This window comes from Astyanax mexicanus, chromosome 6, assembly GCF_023375975.1.
Source record: "Astyanax mexicanus isolate ESR-SI-001 chromosome 6, AstMex3_surface, whole genome shotgun sequence".
Taxonomy (NCBI): Eukaryota; Metazoa; Chordata; class Actinopteri; order Characiformes; family Acestrorhamphidae; genus Astyanax; species Astyanax mexicanus.
In genome coordinates this window covers 17,309,675-17,333,110 of record NC_064413.1, presented here as the reverse complement: position 1 = coordinate 17,333,110, position 23,436 = coordinate 17,309,675, and the positions used below count along the sequence as shown (strand labels likewise).

The 23,436-nt window shown below is 37.9% G+C and overlaps 1 protein-coding gene across 3 annotated transcripts; it reads left to right on the top strand.

The window, feature by feature from the left end:
- Nucleotides 1-1,877: 1,877 nt before the first annotated feature.
- On the top strand, nt 1,878-23,161 carry mboat1 (membrane bound O-acyltransferase domain containing 1). Of its 3 annotated transcripts, XM_007232059.4 has the most exons (13): nt 1,878-2,662; nt 3,970-4,115; nt 4,514-4,591; nt 6,375-6,470; nt 11,506-11,561; nt 11,745-11,799; nt 15,220-15,412; nt 17,163-17,355; nt 17,653-17,756; nt 18,077-18,141; nt 18,996-19,128; nt 21,967-22,118; nt 22,356-23,161. In XM_007232059.4, exons 1-13 carry the CDS (start codon nt 2,576-2,578, stop codon nt 22,477-22,479), a joined length of 1,482 nt encoding a protein of 493 aa, XP_007232121.3. In that variant the 5' UTR covers nt 1,878-2,575; the 3' UTR covers nt 22,480-23,161. The 3 variants fall into 3 exon arrangements, with proteins under 3 accessions (XP_007232121.3, XP_049336515.1, XP_049336516.1); XM_049480559.1 differs by lacking the exon at nt 21,967-22,118 and having other exon boundaries at nt 1,879-2,662; XM_049480558.1 differs by lacking the exons at nt 4,514-4,591; nt 22,356-23,161 and having other exon boundaries at nt 21,967-22,339.
- The last annotated feature ends 275 nt before the right edge of the window (nt 23,162-23,436 follow it).

Sequence of the window (23,436 nt, the reverse complement as noted above, 5' to 3'; positions counted from 1 at the left end):
CCACATTTCAACGTTGAAGGTCGGTTGTGTGCCAGCTGGGTAGTCTTGGACTAAATCCTGGTTAGGTTATGTTTAGGCAGTACACAGATTTCAGATTCAACTTTTCAAGAATTTTCCTACATACACAGATTACTGCTGCATTACTGCTGTTTAACTTATATTTTACCACAGTACAATCTCACATATCCTCAGTGTTTAAAAGATATTTAGATTTATTTGAATAAAAAAAAAGTTGTGATCACTTTTACAGAAGAAGAATTTAATTAGACTTGTCGAAGTTATTCTATTCACATTCCTATAATCTGAAGCTCTTTTTTATTGCTAATGGGTCGTCAAGGTCATTACAATATCATTTTCTATGCTCCTAAATTCGTAATCTAAATCAATGACTGTATGTAAACACCACCGGTTTAAATTAATAGTTGTTTTGCTGCAGTTTTAACACTTCCTGTTATTACCACTGTTGGTCTGCAGGTGGCGCTCTGTGATAAAGCAATAGCAGGAGGATTTGGAGATGAGGATGGGGAAGAGAGTTTTTCTACAGTAGCCTAAAGCATAATCGCTTTTTGAACAGATGGAGGGAGGGCCGACGAAACAATAGAAACTGAAATCTATTTATACGTAACCGTACTGAAGGCTTATAGTTCTAAGCCTAAAATGCTACAAAAATAGCCATAGGCAATACATGTAAAGTCCATATGTTCAGTATGTTTTTATTTTGATATTTAAATAAAAATAAAAGCATAGGCCAGCATGGCCACTCCCATTCAGATTGGTGTCTGAGGCAACGCCTCTTCTGTCGTCAGTAAAATCTCAGAAATATTGCTCTTCTGCTTTATTGTATCAACAAAATCTTACAGTGCAAAGACACATACCACCTGTAATAATGCAGTTGCCGGAACTTTTTATTCAGGTCCTGTTGTATGAAGAATTTACACATTTATTTGTACGACAAACAAAAAAGTTCAGTAAATATCAATTAAAAGGAGCAAAACTAGAGTACATATACATAAATATTTTTTTATTCGGTATTGTATATTAATATTAAAGTCATCCATCTATGAAAAAAAAAACATATAGAATTATTTAGTAAACTTAGATGACAGTTTTGCACATCTTGGCTGGATTGTCTCAGTCAGCTATATGGGGTAGAGTCACCTAAAATAACTTTCAGTTAACAGCTGTGCAAAAAAATTCAATTATTTGAATTTCTTGCCTCTTAATGTGTGCCTATTTTAGTAATGTTCTAATCCATATTATGGCAAGAACTTCTCAACCAAGTAAAGAAAAAAATACTTTAAGGAATGAAGGTCAGAATGATGGAACTTTAAAAGTATCTTCAAGTGCACACTTTTCACAAAGACAATCAAAAATGCTATGATGAAATGAAATTAGTTATCAGCCTAAGAAACCGCAAGTTGACAGCATCCCAGATAAGAGCAAATGTATTTAACACTTTTAGATTTACTACACGATTTCTTCTGTGTTCCTTCATAGTCTGAATGACTTTAGTTTTAATATACAGTATATAGTTTGGACACACCTTCTCACACCTTCTTTTTTCCTCAAAACTGAAGTCATCCACACATATACACACACACACATCTATCTATCTATCTATCTATCTATCTATCTATCTATCTATCTATCTATCTATATATATATATATATATATATATATATATATATATACACACATATATATATATATATATATATATATATATATATATATATATTTTTTTTTTTTTTTTTTTTTATTATTATTATTATTCTATATACTACCGAAAACGTTTCTTCCTAATTACAAATAAAAACATTGTCATTTAGAGCAAAAATTTGCAGAAAATGAGAAACGGTTGAAATAACAAAAAAGATGCAGAGCTTTAAGACCTCAAATAATGCAAAGAAAACAAGTTCATATTCCCTACAAGTATGGAAAACATTCTTAAATTAACATAATTAAACATGTACAGGTTTGTATTGGTTTCCTTGTAAATGCAACAGAAAGACACTCAGAGCCAATAGAATGTATGGAATCTCGATGGGCGGACCGAAAGCGCGGAGGCTCGTTCTTTGGGGAGGGCGGGCCCAATAGAAAGCGAAGAAGGATCTCCCAGTGGGCGTGGCAATGTATCGGAAGGGGCTGTTCAGTGCGGGCTGGAGCGAGCAAAACAAATGTAAGTGGGCGGAGCAAACGAACACATGGAACTGCTACAGTGAGCGGTAGCGCTGAAGGGGGAGGGGCAAATAGAACGCGCGGAAAGGTCTCGGTGGGCGGGGCTGAGGCTCCACTGCCCGGCTGGGTTTCAGCACTGTGACACTGAAGCGCCCCGCCTCGGTAACTACACACAACTTCTAGACGACTTGCTGGTCGTGTGTGTGAGAGAGTGTATGAGGTTATGAATGAGTGTGAATGAGTGTGTTAAAGAGTGTTTAATAGAGTGTATGAAGAGCTGAGGACCGGAGGGAGGATGCTGCTGCTCCTGGCGACTCGGTGCTGAGTTTTTACCCGAGCTACAGGTCGCTGAGTCCGGCTGCTGAGGGAAGAAGGGGGGAGGAGTGTGGATGAAGAATGGAGGACCGATCAGACAGCTTCACCACCACGGGCTGCACATGGCTGCGGCCTCTCAGCGCCATCACCGGCATCCCTTTGGATCAGGTATGACCTGGAGGAGCTCATCAAGACAAGAAACAATCAGATCATGTCAGCTGGATGTCAGTGGAATTAATCAAATCTGGGAATATGCAGCTCATACCTTAACACTTAGCTGAGATTTACAACTTTATTGCAGCTCCTACTTAGTCTGAACAAAGCTTTAACAGACTTATAGTTAGTTAACTACAAGATGACAGCTTTCACTCTTTTAGTACGTTCCATCACCAACTTTAAATGCTATTTTTCATCACTGAACTGATGTAGCCTACTTCAGCTGAAGCTCCATTCTTTCTTCAAATTTGAAAGAATGCTAGAAGAAGGTAAGAAGCATTTGAAACTTTTCTAAAATTTTTAATACACCTGTCCCATAGTAGATTAAGGTCTAAACTGTCTTTGTTTCATTTTTAGCTCTTTTCCCCATTTAATCAGTACACAATAAGTGGTGTATTACTGCTGGTTGTGACCATTTCTTTACAGCTGTTGGGCTTTAAAGAGTGATTCATGCATAACAATATATTTAAGATAGAAACCAAGTAATTCAGACTTTCAGAATTTAGAATCATGAACCAGGACTGTTCACATATTGGTAATGGCAAGCAACCAGATGCCCAGTGTGTTTAATGCTTTCAAAAGCTAATGAAAAAAAGTCACGATATGAATGATTATATTGGTGCCTGAGCCATTGTTTTACGATTGTTTCTTTTTTTTCTTTTTACCATTATCATCCTTACATGTAAATCAAAGGTAAATGTATTTGTATAGCCGTTTTTACAATTTATCTTGTTACGAAGCAACTTTATAGACTGCTAGTAGGAAAAATGATTAAACACCACATAAGACATAAATGATAAAACTCTGAATCAGCAAAACGAAGTGACAGTGACATAAGATCATTCTTTTAACACATAAGTGTGTGTTGTTGATTTCTACTGATATATTCTACTATAATAATAATAGTAGTAAAACTAATTAAAGTAATGATAGTAGTTAATAATTACGAAGTTGTCTTAAAGTCATTGTAAACTTCACTATAGTCAGGGGTGGAGGGTGAGCAACTACCAGTGTAACATAAAACTCATAGAAGACTTGTGTAGCTTTACTGGTGGCTTTGGACAGGAAATAAAATGGCTACATTTGTGTTGTAAACACAGTAAACCCTGGTTTCTGTCACCACTGTAGAGAAATCCAAGTAACCATTTCATATCAGTCCAGTGTGTATTTTAAACCGTTTATTTTATCTCTCAATCATGAAATTATGCAGAAATACATATGTGATATTCCTTTTTAAACTCTTTGTTTCTTCTCTGCAGGTAAACTTTATCATTTGCCAGTTGTTTGGCCTCGCTATAGCATTTTGGTTCCGCTTGAGCCTCAGTCCTCACCGAGTCAGTCCAACACTGCGCCATGCTGTCGCTACCTTCCTCGGGATATCATTCGTCACATTCTGCTTTGGATGGTAAGTAGGACAGGTGTGGTGGTGGTGGTAATCTTATACCCTCCTATACCTTATGTATAACGCTATTGATGCTTTGTTGTAGGGCTTTTCAATTCTTCAGATATTACAATTCTTACATTAGTGTGTGAGGTCCTTTGTATAGTTGACTTCCATACTGTAGATGTTAAAGTGTTAAAAGTACATGTTAAACATAATTTTAAGCAATCAAAACTGGATGGTACAGTAAACCTATATGAAGTTTCAGTTGGGCTTGGCTGACATGAGGCACTTTGTTTCCCCACTGACAGAATGTAACCTACTGCACCTGTCCCACCCGTTTCACCAGCACAAGTGTTCATTACCTGAAACCTGGGCTTCCGTAGTAGCATACGTATTGTTTTTGGCTTCTTGTTCTCCAGGTATTCATCGCATGTCTTGGTCTTGACGCTGGTCTGCTATTTAATACAGTGCCAAGCAAGTGTTCAAAACGTCCACTGGTAAGCCCTGGAAACTCTTTGTTTCTAAACACACACTCTGAACACACACTGGACACTGCTGACCTGCAGGATCTTCTCAGTGATCTTGTGCTGCAGTTAAGGAATGGTCTGTGGGTAAAAGCTGACTGGAAATATTATCCTCCAATCAACTGTCTGCTAAAGCAATTCTGATTGTGTCCTCTGGCACAATCTGTTTTGGTAGGGGGTAGGTGGACTTCCGTTATTGCCATAATCAGGTAGAGCTAGGCCTTCCTAACAGACCTGTTTTGCTGTGTTAAGTCTCAGCATTTCAAGAATGAACATGAAGTAGTTTATAGTATCATTGCAGCTTTTCTGTCCTTCAAATGTTAGATGATTTACTTGGAACTACAACTACACAAGGCACAACACATTATTTAATTATTATTAAATTATTTAATTCCACTTCTTTTTTAAACACTTTAAAACCCTTTTTTGGATTGACTGATTTTGAATAAAAAAATCTCAAATTTGGTAACTTTAAAAATGATATTAGATATTTTTCTGTGTTCAGTTAAATACATAGTTAAAACAAGAACAAATCACTAAGGATTGGTTTCCTAGACTAAGGTTAAGCCTAGTCAACAGCCCTATCTGGACGGGATTAGTTATATTAAATTTATATTTTATATATTTTTACACTTTTACTCTGTGATAAAACTCCTCTGCAATTAAAAAACAGGAGGACCAGTGAGTTTTTTGGCTTTCTCGGTCACGTGATATTGCGTTCAGTAGCTCCTCCATTTCCACTCGCAGTTGTGTTTATGTGGATCTCTCTAAAATTATCGGAGGCCCACGGAGTTCAGCAAAAAAACAGTAGGTAATTCAGTCTGTACATGGTCATTCCAGGTGGGAATAAAATCACAGAGGATCCTTCATAAAAGAGAAAATTACCCCAGGACCCCCTAAGAAACTAATCGCGTCTGACAAGGGCTGTAGAATATATGTTACTTTCAATCGAATATCTCCATTTAAAATGCTGTTTAGTCCAAGATTACGTTTAATCTGACTTTGAGGGTCAGTTTCTCAGACAAAGAGAGACTAGTCGTAAACTAGTATTCAAAAGCTGTGTAGTCCAAGACTAGGCTTAATCCCTGTCTGGGAAACTGTCCATATGGATTCATGTGGTCGTGCCCATTAAATGTAAAAAAACACAAAATGTGTGGCAGTGTTGGCATTCAGTGTGAATGTCAGGAAACCTGATTTTTGCCAAATTGACATATTGATGTCCACAGACTGTTGGATAATTGATTATTTTGACAGCTAACTGTTGAGCCAAACTGCATTTTATTTGAGCTTAGCATTTTTGGCTGTTTTCCCTAACAAAACATTGTTAAATGTTTTGCCGCTCAGTCCGAACACGGGAACTTTTTTCGGCGGGAATGTGACATTACATCATACCCTGTTATTCCAGACATTTGCTTACAACTGTAGCTTTCATTTATTTTTTGCTCTTGTCTTTGACTTCATATTGTTGCTGTCCAATGAAAAAAATAAGCAATTTAAAAAAAAAAAAATAAAAGACAGAAAAAAACTTCTAAACTCTTAATGGAAGTCAATGTAAAGTTTATTTCAGGTCATTTTTAAGTTTTTCTATTGGCCTGTTCAGCAAGAAATTTTGGCACAGTGTAAGGAACAGTTTGTCGGTTTTATATATGTATTATTTCTTATGTTTGACTAGTTGAACTATCCTGCTAAGTTTTAAAGTATGTCTTTATAATTGAAAAGGTCTTTCTTATAATGTGTTTTATGGTATTTGCTCTAGGTATTCCATGCTTGCAGCAGTGGGCTACCTCACAGTGTGCCAGGTCAGCAGGGTCTTCATCTTTAGCTACGGCGTCCTGTCCACAGACTTCTCAGGGTGGGTCTCCAAGCATTGCTCCATCTTTTCTCTGTAACCTGGTGGTGACTTGTGCTACTTGTAGCACTTGTTCTATCCAGTTTAGCTTGACAGTGTGGTAAAAGAAGCTAAACGGAAGGAGGGAGCAGGGCAAGAAAAAGTGCCAAACTGATTGGCTGAGAAATAATTACTGAAATGATTTCAGCATTACTCAGTATGTTGGTTTCCAATTAAGATTCTTTCACCTTCTACTAAAATAACAGCTCCTACCTTTCACCCATCAACCCACACACGCCTAGAAACACGCCCACACACACACACACTCTGACACAATCAAATCAGTGTTGATCTGGCCACTCCTTGGAGCTAGATTTTGCTGCTTATCTGATGATCCTGTTGGTTTATCTTCGCTGAAACTTTGCAACACACCCCTTAGCAAACAAAGGCATGAGATAATGTGTAGTTGGCTAGTCAGTCGTCCTTGCTGGGCGAGTTTGGCTCCATCAGACTGCTGGTTTCCAGCAGGGTGGGGTGGGGTTGGATGACTGGGTCGTGTCAGCTGAATCTCATTATGCTGCTGCAAAACACAGGCAGTCTGATACAGTTTGAAGTTCCATTCATGGCTTGCTCTCTCCACCTTGCAGCAGGTTTGGTTCTTTTCTTTAAGGTAAATTTAAAATCTGTAGCTGATCTGCACCCATGCTTTACAGGCTTGCTGATTGATGTACTACTAGCAGTTTCAGGACTAGCAGCATCAGGCTGATTTCTTTTTAGCTTGTAATAAAGAGTTGTACAGTTTGGGCCTCTGGACTTGACGTCACATGACTTGAACTCGAAGTCTGACTCGAAGTCTGCAAATACGTATTAAAATTGTGTGCCTTGACTCGACAAAATAAAAAACTTGCCACTTGACTTTGACTTCACCTTTACTGACTTGAACTTGGAATCGGACTTGAGCTTTAAGACCCCGAAAGATTTTGCAGCCATATATTTGAACAATTTGTGTAAAAATAAATAATATTGGCATAAACTGAGCACTGGCATAAACTGAGTGTATTGACTTTATGGGGCAGTATCACTGTAAAGGCGGCTGCACACTGGCACCGTACACTACAATGCCTTCCATTGAAGCACTGAAATTAATGTGCCATAATTAGCAATTTGTTTATGTTAGAGACATTAAAATAAAACCAGCTGGCAACATTTCATTAAGATCAGATTACTTAATATTTAGTTTTATGTGTTTTAGTTTAGTTTATTGATCAGCTTCTTCTTATTTGTCACCCACATGGAAATGATGCTTGAACAAAGCTTTATTGGCCAGACTACCCCAAGTGAAAAGTTTATTTTCTACTGGATTTGCATTTTATGTACACTGTAAGTTACACGTCATAAAGTATACATTTATGTGTGTTTTTGTAGCTTTAAAATGTAATGTAATCTTCCAAAATCCTGCATGATTTGCAGACTACATAACTGATCTAATCATCAGTCATATACAGAGGTGAAAAGTAATTAATTACATTTACTCAAGTTACTGTATTTGAGTAGATTTTATGAGTAATTTGTAATTTTTAAAGTAGTTTTTAAAATAGGTAATTTTACTTTTACTCAAATACATTTTGACACAAGTAATTTACTTTGCTACATTGGAAATCTCCCAATTACTGAGTAAAAAATGAAATACTGGAGGAAAAAAATAAAATTGTTCGTATTAAAAAAATAAATTAAGTTTTCCCATCAATATGTGCTTCTTTATGGCACTGCACATGCACAGACCAACTTTTTTGTAAAGTTTTCATGTATTTCATAATAATTCCTTAAGTGTTTATTAGGAACATCTGCTTGGATGTTAAAAAAAAACATGTAAATAGCAGTTAAAGCAAAATAAAATTACAGTTTATAGTCACCTATATGACCAAAACGTCTTAACTTTTTAACAAAGGTCTAAATTATTATTTATTTATTATTTATGATATGTTTTTACTTTTTTACATCAAATAAATAAAAGTAACTATGTAACTTTTACTCAAAGTACATTTTAAATTGAGTACTTTTTTACTTTTACTCAAGTAGATTTTTAGATGGGTATTTTTACTTTTACTGGAGTAGAATTTTAGCAAAGTAAAGGTACTTTTAATTAATTACAATTTTTCTGTACTTTTCCACCTCTTGTCATATGTCATGTTTTGTTTTAATAAATAATAATAATAACAATAATAATAATAATAATAATAAATAATTTTAAAATGATTTGGGATTTAATTTCAGGTTAATACACCACTAATTAATTACTTCATTTTTTTATCCCATCTTTTACTCCAATTAACACTTTTTTTTAATCCTATTTTCACCCCAGTTTACAAGGCCAGTTACCCAACCCACTCATTAGGACTCCACCCATCACTTGTAATGTCCCAACACAAGGAGGCTCACAGACGCCTTGTGCTGATCCACATCACCTTTTTGAAGTGATGTGGGGAGAGAGCTCCATCTACACACCCAGAGAAAGCAAGACCAATTGCGCTTTCTCTGGGCTCTGGCAGCTGATGGCAAGCTACATGGCCGGATTTTAAACCAGTGATCTCTCAATCATAGTGGCAGTGCTTAGCCTGTTGGATCCTTCTGAGCCCTTAATCACTTCATTTGGTGTTAAATATTGAAATGGCTTCACATATGGTGATTAAACTAGAACTTGAAGTTTAGGTCTTGAGACTTGCTTGTATTGACTTGGGACTTGACAACAGATTAGCTTGTTTTTACTTGGGACTTATTTTTTATTTGCAACTAGTATGAAAAACAGTGCCAGTTTACCAGTGCATTAAGGCCTATATATACAGGCTCTGACCAACTGCAGCATCCCACTAATCAGTGCTCTCTCCATAACTTTCGTCCCCTGCCAACGCAACCCTGTGTCAAATACGACTCTCGTCACATGAGTGGTCCGAGCAGAGCCGGCACAGAGTCAGCAGTATGCTGGCCAAACAGAGGGCGTTCTATCTGCTGGACAAACACAGAGCCAGCAGCGCAGCAACACCCATCCGAGGCAGCCCAGGAATGGGGCCGTCACAGGAGAATGGCGTCGGGTCTTCTCCTATTGTTTCCCATCTCACAGTGTCAGGCTACTGGCCTAATTGAGTCAAACTGCCATAAAACTGGCCACAGCAGAGCTGTTTAGAGAAAGCATTTGGCAAGAACCAGCACAAAACAAAGAATGTAAGTCATCTAAATTCTAATTAACAAAACCATATGAAACACTGGTTGGGAAACTCGCAAGCAGATTACTCAACAAAGAATATTTCTCTCATTATATTGCATTGGTTTTCTTGTTAACAGATTTCCACTGTGGTTTTATTTAAGCCTAATTGAACTGTAAAGTAATAAAAAAACTTGTGCTTTTCTCACAGTTAATCCTGCCGTTTGTATACTGTGGATGTGATTCTGTTTGGGAGCTGGAAACATGACTTTCCATTATTATATTAACAAATTATTCAAGTTAAGGGTCCAATTTTAAACTCCAGATTGAGTCTAAATGTATCATAAGAGCAATTTTAAATGCTCAATTACATGACTAGTCTTAATCCATGACTGGGAAATCAGTCACCTGTAACAAGTCATTATAGGAGCAGTTGCCTCATGTATGTACACTAAACCCCATATTTATGTTAAGCTGGGTAATGCTGGTTACTTGTTTCTGTACATTATTCTAAAACCAGGGCTACACTATGTGGTTTGTGCCCGATTTTAGCCATGATTCACACTCAAAGTTGTAAGGGGTGGATACTTCATTTTTAGCATCCTGAATACATTTTAAACCAGTTGAAGCATATCAAACATGTATTCTGTATTTTAGTGTTCTCTTATTCAGGTAGTGTATACTGATCAACGTCTTATCTGGTCCTGTTAACAGCCAATGAAAAATGAGCCTGAAAAAAGTGAAAGCAGGAAGTAGTTTTTTTATCTTTTTGCTGTGTTTAGTTTTCATGATTAAATGTGTCCTTTTCAACTCCTGCCATACAAAGCTGAAGTCAGCTGATTATTATGCAGTTTCTGAATGTAATTTTACGTTCCACCTTAACTGCCTTAGCAACTACACTCTGGTGCATACACTGCTACACTATTTAAAGTTTAAAATGTGTAATTACACAAAGCATATAGGAAAGTACTTTTAAAACATACATTGTGCAGTCCCCTTTTAGAGCAGCAAGCACTCTCCATGTTCACAGTAGCTCTTATATGAGCACCATTAGCAGCTTTGCAGTTGCTCAGTCCAGAAATATATTTGGCTTTTGGCCTAGTTAGAATATGTTTTGTCCTCCCCACTCAGGACTACTACTGCTTTTAGTTTTAAAGTGAAAAAAAAAATCCTGTTGTTGGCCGCTGTCCAATGAAAACCACTTATCTCCATTTTTGTCGATTTTTAGTTTAGTACATAATTTCAACAGACAAACTGTCCCTTACAGTGTGCCAAAATTTCTTGACGATTGGATCAACAGAAACTCTTCAAAATGACCTGAAATAAACTCCTTATCTATTGGAAGTTTACAAGGTTTTTGTCTCTCCTGTAAAGTTGCTGTTTTGGAGATAAGTGTTTTTCATTGGACAGCGACGTTATGCTTCCCCCAGTCTATAGACCATATTGGCAACATATTTTTCACCCACAACCTCTGTCCTAGATTAAATGAGACCCTATTTTTTGGCATGTTCTGTTCAGTTCAGCAGCAGGTTAAAGTTGTGTAATGTATAATGTCTAGACTTGTGTATAATGAACATTTGTTTCAATTGCCAAAAACAGAAGGAAAACTCTGTCTGTAAGTGTGAAATGCCCAGACTGTTTATAAACGTCTACTCTACGGCTTTAAAAGTTGTTTAGTGTATTTAAGGCTTAAGAAAGGTTGTCACTAATTTCTTAGCATAAAACTTAATCCCTTTGGTTTAAGGGAGGATGTTTCAAGGCTAGAAATATGTAATAATCTTACTGTAATATCTGGTGTGACAGTTTCCACATTATATTTTCAGCAATGTGTTTTTTTTTTGTTTGTTTTGTTTTTTGTAGGCCATTGATGATGGTAACACAGAGGATCACTATTCTTGCCTTTCATGTCCATGATGGTAAGGAATGCCTATAACAAAACTTACAAAAAAGATCACATAATGCACCTAATAAGGGTTGGTTGGTATGGCATAAATATTGTGAGTTTTTTTTGTACATGATAGAGTGCAAGTAAAGCATGATATACTCAAGGTATATTGCTGTTTGATTGGTTGGCACATTCAGGTCGCTTATATTTACAGGTATGGGTCGCAAGCAAGATGACCTTACACCAGAGCAGAGACGTCTGGCAGTCAGGTATGTATGATACACTTTTACCAAGTGTGAATTAAAGAAGTACTATATGACAGTTCCAGCTGAGTTGTCCAGATGTAATAGAACAAAGGTTTTACAATGGTTTATGATCAGATATTACTGATAAGATATTGCTGATAAGATAACGCAATCTTGCAATGATCTTTAAACTATCTCCAAAATGGAAACTTTGCAGGAAAAGGAAAAGTCCACCTTAACTTCCAGTGGAAGTCAATGTAAAAATATTTTATTGCAGGCTATTTGAATCAATTCTATCTTTTTTTTTCATTATAAGGCACACTTTAAATCCTTTAATGTTTCCAAAAATCGCCAGTGTGCCTTATAATCCTGTGCGCCTTATGTATGAATTTTACCAGTCAGGTTATAAGGAGCAGTAAAGCTGTAAAGCAGTAAAGAGTTTCAGTTCAGTTCTCCAGCACTGAAACTGGAGCAGCGTTAGCATTACTTTCTAACTGCGCTAAGCGCTAGCTCTTTTACATTAAAAGGGTAGGTATTATTAGACTGTAGTCTGCTGCTAACCCTGGCTAGCACTGCTGGAGCAGCATTAGCATTATCCGCTAAACTCACTAAGCGCTAGCTCTTTTGCCGTTCAGAGGTGGGTATTATCGGCCTGTAGCCTGTTGCTAACCCTGGCTAGCACTGCTGGAGCAGCAATAGCTTTATCCGCTAATCACACTAAGCAATATGGTTGTCTTTATTTTAACAATGAATGTTTTTGAAGGTTTTATAACTTATTGTTCTGCTAAATAATTGCATTTTAATAACTTATAGTATTTGTAGTATTGGTATTGTTCATTAAGTTTTAAGGTCATGACTTATTTGAGAAGCTTGTTGATCACTTGAATAATACTCACACTTATTTGTTAATAAGTTTCTTAATTAGTGAATATAATTAGTAAAGTCAGCCTTACAAGCAAGATCTTTTGAGATTACTTTTGTTGTATAGTTTGTATGAATAATCTGGTTAGATTAGATTTTATAACCTGTTAGCTATATTAGCCTCATATCTCCAGAGCAAAACCAAATAATTTCTTTAAGTCTTTTATATTTTAGAAAAGGTGGCTAGAACGGAACTGTCTCTTTAAGAGAACTGGGTGGGAGTGCGTTGGCCAGCATGTCTGGTCATGAGTGTGTGAGTCAGCCCTGACCAGTTAAACATCCATACCTTCACTTGTTTGGGAAATAGCATGAAGAATGTTCATTCAGCATTAGGACATGTTTATGTTTAAGCAGAGATTATGCTGAATTCGTCTGTAAGAGAAGGAAATGTTCCGGGTAACATTCTAGATTAGACCATCCACTGTAATTCTCTATTAATGCACTAGTTCTCATATGCACTAATAGATAGGAATGAGAGGAACAGACATGTGAACAAGCCCATTTGAGCCTATTTTATAATAGATGGACTGTGAAAAACCACTCTCTTGCACTCAGCTGCAAGAGAGGACTTTTGCTTTTTGAACTTTTCTCTTTCCTGCCTATGAGTCTTTGTAAAAAATATAGCAAAACATCTCTCTATGCTAAAGTAGCATTTTTAACTATCGGTACTAAGATCTCTTAGCAAATCCTAAATTATTACTCTTCTCTGCTATTCTCTTTTGTCTCGTCCTGTTGTATCCCTTTACTGCGCATTTTAATGTTTTTCCTCCTATCAGCAAACCAATTTTAGCATGAGAAGAGTTTGTCGAACAAATGATTATTTGGGTTAATCTGTGTCTGAGCAGAGGAAACACCAAAATAAGCAGGACAGGTGGTACTTTGGGGGTCAAGTGGAAGTCACTGGTTTAAAGGGGAATTTAGCTGGTTTGAAAGATTTCTGCATTATTAAATAAATTAAGTGGTTACCAGTTATTCAGGGTGTGTTTTGTGGAAAATGAATCATTGTAGAGAAACTTACACATTCTTTAAATCGTCAAATGGAACCAAGGATTGTGGTGACTACTACACAAAAACAGAAGACATTAGAGAAGCACAATTATATCAGAATTATATTGTTATCGATATAATATTAATAATTGCTTTTTAGTATCATCTGCATGGGCCGATATGGCCAATAATACGTATTTAATGTATGGTGGAAAAGGACCAAACAACGCTGGCTGGTATACTACAATTGGCCATGCTACTTTAAAATGCATTTGTTTAGGGTACATTTTATTTCTTTTTATTAGTTTTGAAGTTATAAATTCGGAGATATATACATAAATCAGATTTCAGCATCAGTCCAGAAATCCCACATTGGTGCACCAATATATTTATAGTCCAAACTCACCAGTGGACCTATACTTCAGTATATCTTCAGTTTCTGAATCAGTTTCTCTGATTTTGTGATTTATAGGTATATCTGTGAGTAAAGTAAACATTGTTGTTTTATTCTATAAACTATTGACAACATTTCTCCCAAATTCCAAATAAAAATATTGTCATTTAGAGCAGAACATGAGAAACAAGTTAATATTCATAAAGTTTTAAGGGTTCAGAAATCAATATTTGGTGGAATAACCCTGTTTTTTTGGCATGTTCTCCTCCACCACTCTTACACACTGGTTTTGGATAACTTTACGCCACTCCTGGTGCAAAAATTCAAACAGTTCAGCTTGGTTTGATGGCTTTTTTTGGGATGCAGGGGATTTTCACTTTTGCACTGTAAGGTAATGGTCAAAAATGCCACAAAAGTGAAAATAAGATTTGAAACTGCTTCTAAAAAGAGACTGTGCCAGACAGTGCTGTACCTGGGTTAGGTTTACAGGAGGGGTACAGTCTTATCTGCAATGGACCAGTGTGTCTTCAGGATTTTATTCCAGCCAAGCAGAAGCAAAGTCATCAGGTGTTTAAAGACTGACCATCGTATTAAACTTTTTATTTAGAAAAAAACATGCAGCCATGCTGGTCCTTTGCAGATAAGACACCCCCGATTTACACTTTAAACAATTCTGACTCAGTAAGGTTCACACCAGAACACTCTGAATGGGGCTGTGAGTGACTCAGCAGACTAAGATGATGCTAAGGTCAAGCTGCTTCGCCATCAACAGTGTCAGAGTTCCTTCATAACTACTTCTGTAATGTTGGATGTCACAGCTGTCAGCTGATGTATCAGAGCTGTGGATCTGGCACTGGCTACCCAGTGATGCTGTATTGGCAGCAGTTCAAAATGTACTCCTACTATTAGGAGCATTTGCAGTGATCAACAAAGTCCTAGTAAGTAGGTAAATGATTTGGCTATGCTAACATAGAAAAAATATTGGGTAAAAAAAAACAAAAAAAAAACAAACCTTCTGAATTAAATTAACCAACCAAGTATGCATAAATGTTTGAATAACTAGTAGAATTTCTCTTTAAGCCTGTAGACTCTAGTGAAATTCTGTGTAAATATTAAACATTATCCATTTTTTCTTTCTGTAGCACCAAGCCGTCCCTGCTGGAGTACCTCAGCTACAATCTGAACTTCATGAGCATCCTGGTGGGGCCGTGCAGCAACTACAAGGAATACGTAGACTTCATAGAGGGGCGACACGTGCAGAGCAAGCTGAAGAAGCTACGAGAGGGCAGCTCAGAGCCAAACGGTTGGGATGCAGTCTCAGAGCCTTCGCCTGTGGTGAGACACAAAGACAGATTCACGGTTCCATTCACACACACATTAAAGGCCCTTCAATCAGGCTAAGACGAGCAGAGCGGTGTAGAAACATCCTGGCACCAACAGTGCTTCTGCTGGCTGATAGATTTAAGGTGAATTGTGGACTGAATGTGGCAGCAACAAAACGCTGGTAATAATGTAATAAAAACAATGTATGGGGATGTTAGCATTATGGTAGAAAATGGAGGCAAACCACCTAATGTTCACACTTTATGACCTGCAATGACCTAAATATCAAGGTTTATAGGTTCCTTATTCTAGATCATCACAAAGTATAGGTTCGGGTATCTGTGCCAGTGAAATAGCAATCTGTCAAATTCAGACTGCACCTGGCTCTTAAAGGGAATGGCAAGTGACACACTGATTGGTATATTGCACTTTACGCCCCAAACACACCCATGATTACTTAAGATATTAATGATAGAAAAGACAAACAGACATGTCCTAAATTAAGCGGCAAGGTTGATAGCTCACATAAAAATAGCTAAAATAGTGCCCAATATGTCATGATAATGATAAAGAGTTAACTGAGTAATGCTGGGTAGGTATAATCAGCTTCTGGTTAATATATATAATAAACAATAAGAAATGTTAAAAAGTTTTAAATAATGTAATTTGGCAATGTACTAGACTTTGCACATCATGTAATCTGACTGTTATCTCAATGTGTACATGGGTAATAATGCTGAAACAATATATTCTGCAGCCCAAATTGTAGGGTTTGTGATATCACAATATTTCATGGTATTTTCGCAACAACGATACTCTTGACGATATAAGAAACACTGAATAAAAAAAATATGGCCAGTGTTGTGCGGGAACGAGTTCAAATAAACGCGGTCATTGAACACGCTAATTTGTTCGTTAACGTTGAACTGAACGCAACACATTTTTTAATAAAGAACTTAAACATGAATTAGTTCACAGTATGTGTCATGAACGGCAGACATCCCTGTAAATGAACGCTGGCTAGAGAGCGCGGAGCGTGAGGGCGAAGGAGAGCGAGGGAGAGAGCGAGGGAGAGAGAGAGAGAGAGAGAGAGAGACCAATGACGAGAGTGAGAGAAAGCGATAAAAAAAAAATGGCTAGTGGAAGTGATGCACGGAGACAGACACCGATTCTCCTTATGAACATTTTCATCACCTGGTAAGAAAAGCGCTAAAGCGGTCTAAAGCGCTGCCACTATGAGGGGGAGGTGGCAGGTTCGAACCCCAGCTCATGCAGCTTTGCCATAAAGCTGCCGGCGCTCAGAGAGAGCAAAATTGGCCCTGCTCCCTCCGGGTGGGTAGATGGCGCTCTCTCTCCACATCACTAAAGGGTGATGTCCACAGAACAGGGCGTCTGTGAGCTGATGTATCAGAACCAAGCGCGCTGTTATGCTGCTCGGCAATGCTGCATCAGCAGCAGCTAGAAAAGGAGCGGTGACAGACTTCACATGTATTGGAGGAAGCATGTGTTAGTCTTCACCCTCCTGGTGTGTTGGGGCATCACTAGTGATAGGGGGAGTCCTAATGAGTGGGTTGGGTAATTGGCCGTGTAAATTGGGGAGAAAATGGGAATTTTTTTTTAAATCAAATAAAATAAATTAACACACACGAAAACGTAGGGTATTCTATCTGTAATTTTAGTCAATTTAAGTTTTTTTTTGTTATTTTGTTCGTTTTCGTTAACAAAAGTAACCTTGCTCATTCCTTCCTCCACTCCTCCTCAGCGGGCAGTGTGTCAGAAGCTGCTGGTGTGTGTCGGCTGCATGGTCTGGTTCTTCACAATCGCTAAAGCGTTCCCCATCACCTACAACGTGGATCCTGAGTTCATGACCCAGGCCTCATTCCTCAGCAGACTGGCCTACGCCTTTGTCTCCATCCAGGCGGCTCGATCCAAGTTCTACTTCGCGTGGACACTCGGTGAGTGAGGTTTTCTCCACACGAGGTATTCCGTGACCTTCACTGAACCTATTGTGTGGCAAACAATGCTAACAACTCTAGGCTGTCATTAGGAAAGTGGTGTCACCGGTTTTAATAGCTCATTTATGAGATTGCTTGTAGATGCTATATTATTGTATAAAGTAGTTGTTTTGTTTAATGTGCATGAATTAAGAAGTGTGATACTATTGTGGACAAGCCCATGTTCCCTCCTTGTTTCTTGTTACCATGCATGAACCTGTTTATTGATCTAAGTGATCTGGATGTTCCCTCCTTCAGCGGATGCCATCCATAACGCAGCAGGGTTTGGAATCAGTGGAGTGGACAAGAAAGGCAGAGTGTCCTGGGACCTCGTCTCCAATATCCACATCTGGGAGATAGAGGCAAGTTCACAAAGCATGAAGGAATACAAGCTCAGGATGATGCGCTATAGTGTATTTTTGTGTAACATGCTGTACGTAACTGTCAAAAACAGTGGTTATCAAACTGGTCCCCAGGTTCTTCCAGATGGTCCACATTTTTGCTTGATTTTAGCTTTCAACATATAGAAACACAGCAAATATGTGGGCTGTCCGTGGACCTGTTTGAAAACCACTAGTCAAAACACTCATAAATGTTTGTAAGTTAAAGGAATGCACAAAAAGTTTAACTTCACCAAACTTGTGCTAAACAGTCTCTTTCTTCTCTTTTGTTTTGTGAACAGACAGCAACCAGCTTCAAATCATTCATTGACAACTGGAACATTCAGACTGGGGTATGGCTGAAGAGGTATGCAGAGAATCTGTCTTTTATTACCTGATGTACATAAGGCTTTTGAGGAGTTATCATATCATATAGCTGCCACGCAAAAACATTGTCTGTTTAGTGGAAGTTAGTGTATTTTTGTTTATTTTTTTGGTTCATTCAACCATAAAATTCTGAAATTCTGATTTTTTTTTTAAACTAAATGGCAGATTAGGATGAAAAACGGAAAACCTCAACTCTCAAAATTGCAAATACATAGGAGAAAAAACAACTTCAATGAAAGTCAGTGTAAAATGAATCTATTGGTCGATTCATTATAAAATTGTAACAGTCTGTAAAGAACTATAGGAGGTAAATCCTGACAAAAATAAAACTGAAATGAAAACGCTAAAATAAAAATGCAAATACCAGTATTGCATTTTCATTTTCCAAGCGGGTGACAATATTATGACAAAATTAAAACGAAATTAAATCACTTCATTTTCAATGTAATTTTTCACTTAAGCATGGATAGTTTACCTCCCGTAAAGAAGCTGACAGATTCAATGCAAAATGCAAAAATGCAAATAGTGAAAAAATAAAAAAGAAATAGAGATACATAGTTACACAATGTCCGCATACATCTTTGTAAGACACAGGGATTTTCAAGAAGAAAGCACAGAAAATTCTAAAACATCCAATCTAATCTTATGTCATGTAATAATACCAATAATACTAAAAACACCAATAAGTTTAGAAAGTAAAAATAGTTTTTGATGATTTACACATTGAGGGAGGATCAGTTTTTGCTGTGTGAGAATAATCAGGGGGTGTTGGTGATAGATCAGGAGCTTTGCTCTGCTGTGTAATACTGAAGTGTTCTCTGTGGTTCTGTGCAGTGTGTGTTATGACCGCGTGCCGTATTACCAGACCCCTCTGACCTTCGCGCTGTCTGCACTGTGGCATGGAGTTTATCCAGGATACTACTTCACCTTCCTCACAGGCATTCCCATCACCCTCGCTGCTCGCGCTGTGAGTACACATACACACATACACATACACACTAGGGGAATCACAGGGCGTCTCACACTACAATATTATTATTTTGTTTCTGAAGAGCATACAATGCTCCTTAATAAACAAATACCAGGAATAATTATGGATTTATTAATGTCAGTTTCACAGAATTTGAAAAGTAGTATTCTTCACCGCAGGTTTACCTTATTCATTTTGTTAGTGGCACCATGTGGAGTAATGAAACAGTAATATCAGTTAAATTGGGAGTCTTGTGAAGTTTAGAGCACCTACAGGGGTTGGACAATGAAACTGAATCACCTGTCATTTTAGTGTGGGAGGTTTCATGGCTAAATTTGAGCAGCCTGGTGGCCAATTTTCATTAATTGCACATTGCACCATAAGAGCAGAGTGTGAAGGTTTAATTAGCAGGGTAAGAGCACAGTTTTACTCAAAATATTGCAATGCACACAACATTATGGGTGACATACCAGAGTTCAAAAGAGGACAAATTGTTGGTGCACGTCTTGCAGGCGCATCTGTGACCAAGACAGCAAGTCTTTGTGATGTATCAAGGGCCACAGTATCCAGGGTAATGTCATAATACCACCAGGAAGGTTGAACCACATCCAACAGGATTAACTGTGGACGCAAGAGGAAGCTGTCTGAAAGGGATGTTCGGGTGTTAACCCGGATTGTATCCAAAAAAACATAAAACCACGGCTGCCCAAATCACGGCAGAATTCAATGTGCACCTCAACTCTCCTGTTTCCACCAGAACTGTCCGTTAGGACAATAAATTATTGTGGTCTAAAACCAGGTGTTTCAGTTTCATTGTCCAACCCCTGTATGTTTCAATAAAAATATAAATATTTGACCTCACATATCAATACAATACACTATAGCCATGTATCAATATCTTGTCCTACCCCTGATACACCCCATATGATTATTCTGTTTTTAGGCACTTACAGATGTACACACACACCTTCTACTTTATTAGAAACATGTACTGTAGGGGTGCAACATTGCAGCCCCTATGTGGTCATTGACTGAGACCTGGATCAATAAGTGATCCAGCAGACTAAGGTCACTATAGTCTGCGGATTGCCGGTATGAATTCTGGATCATGCTGCTTTGCCATCAGCAGCCAGAGTCCGAGAGAGGGCAGAGTTGGCCTTGCTCTCTCCCCACATCACTTCTAGTGTGATAATGGTGTGTTCTGAATACTTAGCAAAGCTCCATCGGTTTGAAAATATGTGGTTTTGGGGGCATTACTAATGATGAGGAGATTGTTTATGAAAAGGAATTGGGAAGAAAAGTCAGAAAAAAAAAAAAATAAAAAATAAAGGTGCCACACAGGGTTATTCCAGTGATTCCAGAGAACAAAACATTTTGAGTTCACCTAAGAACTATGTTTGCATAAAAGATGCTTGTATGTTTATGTAAACCTTGAGTGTAGGTAACTTGCATAATAAACTGGCATCCATATTTTGGTCAGAAACATAAATTGGCAAATAAAAAATGCTGTTCTGCTATTAAAGTCAAGCATCTCATAAAAATCCCGGGTCATTTAGTGTTTGCGGTGATATACAATCTAAACCTGGCAACTAACAAACCCATTGATTAAAGAACATTCAAGGAGGGAAATCACCAAATTGTGCTGAAACCTCTAGGGCAGGAGTTGAAGTAAAGCTCTTCACCAGCCAGGTCGAGCCTTATGTGAGGGGCTTCTAATAAAGCGACCAATTACACAGATTAAAACTCAAACTTTTATCCATATTAACCCATAAGAGCCGTTTCTGGATATTGACACCAATTTAAATTCAGTAAGCAGCTCATTTATGTTTGTTTCTTATTGCTGGCACATGATTAAAACATTTAAGGAATAAATCCTGCTATAACATAAATTGCAACAACAAGTTCCTAAATATTATTAACATTTTGTTCTATAAATCAATCAGAACTAGTTATATGGAACCTATAACATTTCATTTAAATGCTTCAAAGGTTAAACAGAGATGTAGAAGCAAAGAATCCACTTTTAAATGGAGCTAGTTTGGTTTTGTCTCCAGCCCTAACACAGCACTCCTACATTCTATAAATACGTTAAGATGAACGAACACAGATTCTCACACTGTCCTGTAGTGATGCTCTTAGGATGTTCAGTATACCATATTTTTCACCCTATTAGGCGCACCGGATTATAAGGTACACTATCAATAAACGTCTATTTTCTGGTCTTTTTTCATACATAAGGCGCACTGGATTATAAGGCGCATTAAGCAACACTAGTAAGGAAAAGCGGTGACGCCATGCTTTCCTTCTAATTCAGCTGTAAAGCTAAGCTAATTAAACAAAACTGTAATTCCAAAAAAAAAAAACATCAAATGTCAAATGAGTGCTGGATGTTAATCTACACACTCACTGTTTATTTGGGTGAGTAAAGCGCTACTGTTTATTTACAGTAAGCTTAGATTTCCAGGTTCCACGAATGCTGGGTGCAGCAGCTTAGCACGGTTATACTAATACTTATACTGTCTCTGTGAAACTGCATTATAATGCTGTACTTCAGAGAAGTGGCTTTACTGCTCATTACAACCTGACTTGTAAAATTCATACATGAGGCTCACAAGATTATAAGGCGCACTGGCGATTTTTTGGAAAATTAAAGGATTTAAAGTGCGCCTTATAGTGTGGAAAATACAGTATGTTACTTAAGAAACTTCATGAGTTAAAATATAAGGACAGTCTGCTGTAAGGGAACTTCGCACAGCTTTTAAAGGGTCTCTGATACATATGTTACCATTGGTTGTTTTGTGTTAAATGTCTACTACGCTCTGTGTGTGTTTCCAGGTGCGCAGAAACTTCCGCCAGTATTTCTTGGGCTCTCCCGCTGTGAAGTTTGCCTATGATGTGGTGACCTGGGCGGCCACTCAGCTGACCATCTGTTACACCGTCATGCCCTTCTTAGTGCTGGCTGTGGAGCCTACGCTAGAGTATTACAGGCAAGAACCTGCATCCTTCCAATCAGCACAGGCTGATGATCACAGCAGACTGCTGACCTAAGGCCAAGTTTCAGTTCTTCTATGTTACTGAAGCTAACACTATAACACTATTTTTATAATGAATGGTCAGTCAAAAAGGTCAAAACTCATAGTAGATGTAGAAGTTCATTAAAAAGTAGAAGCTGGTTTAATTCCCCTCTTTCTCTCTATTTTTTCTCTTCTCTTTCTCTCACTCAGGTCCATGCACTTCTGTGTGCACATCATCAGCATTCTGGCTATTATCGTCCTGCCCCAAAGACCCAGGAGCTCCAAGCCTGAAAAACATGCCCAGCACTCCAACAATAATGTGAAAGAAGAATGAACACTATTACGGTGTGTGTACGTGTGTGTACGTGTGTGTACGTGTGTGTACGTGTGTGTACGTGTGTGTACGTGTGTGTGTTTGTGTGTTTGTGTGTGTGTATATGTATGTGTGTAAAGGACAAGCAGAGCAGAGGACTGGAACTGGACAAAGGCTGCTCTGTGGAAGCAACAAAGAAAGCTCGACAGGGCCTTGACCAGCTGGCTGGTTGGCCCTGTGCTGCCCCCTCAGCCAGGACGCTTGCCAGTGAAGCACTCCGTGTATACACACACACACACAAGCAAACACACACACAGTCCAATCAAAAAAAGGACGTGGTAGCTCGGTGGGTGAACACGCACCCCAAAAAAGCCTGAGCCTGAGCTGCAAGACTGCCTCGGACTCGAACGGGGAGATGTCGTATCAACCCCAAGTATCAGAGCGACCATTTTCTGTAAACAGCAGAATGAACACTTCACACCTTTTACTAAGTAAATTAATTCTGCCCTTGTTAAGGGTTTTTAAACCTGTTTTAAAACAGAGGTAGTCAAGGAGCAGAGAGGGGAAGAGCCTACTTGTGAACTAATGTCTAATCTATATTTATTGTCTGTGTAGTGTTGGTATTGCAAGAACCAGGGTTATTGTGATATTACTGTTTTAAAGTGTTTTGAATAAAAAATAAAGCAGAAGTTTTAATAAATAAGGGATGCTGTCAATTTTATGAAAAGTTGTCCAGTTTGAAACCATGCTGAAACTTAAATATTTAAATAATCATCATTTGTGTTCATATTGTGGCTTGATGTATTTAAAAAAAATGCAACACATGCTTTGTTCTGGGATGATCATCACATCACGCCTTGTTTTATTATTTTGTGAGCTTGTGAGCTGGTTGGTCTCAAAGCAAAAAGACATGAGAAGAGATGATAAATGATTTAAATGACACCCACTGAAACCAATCAGACCATTTTAAATGGTAAT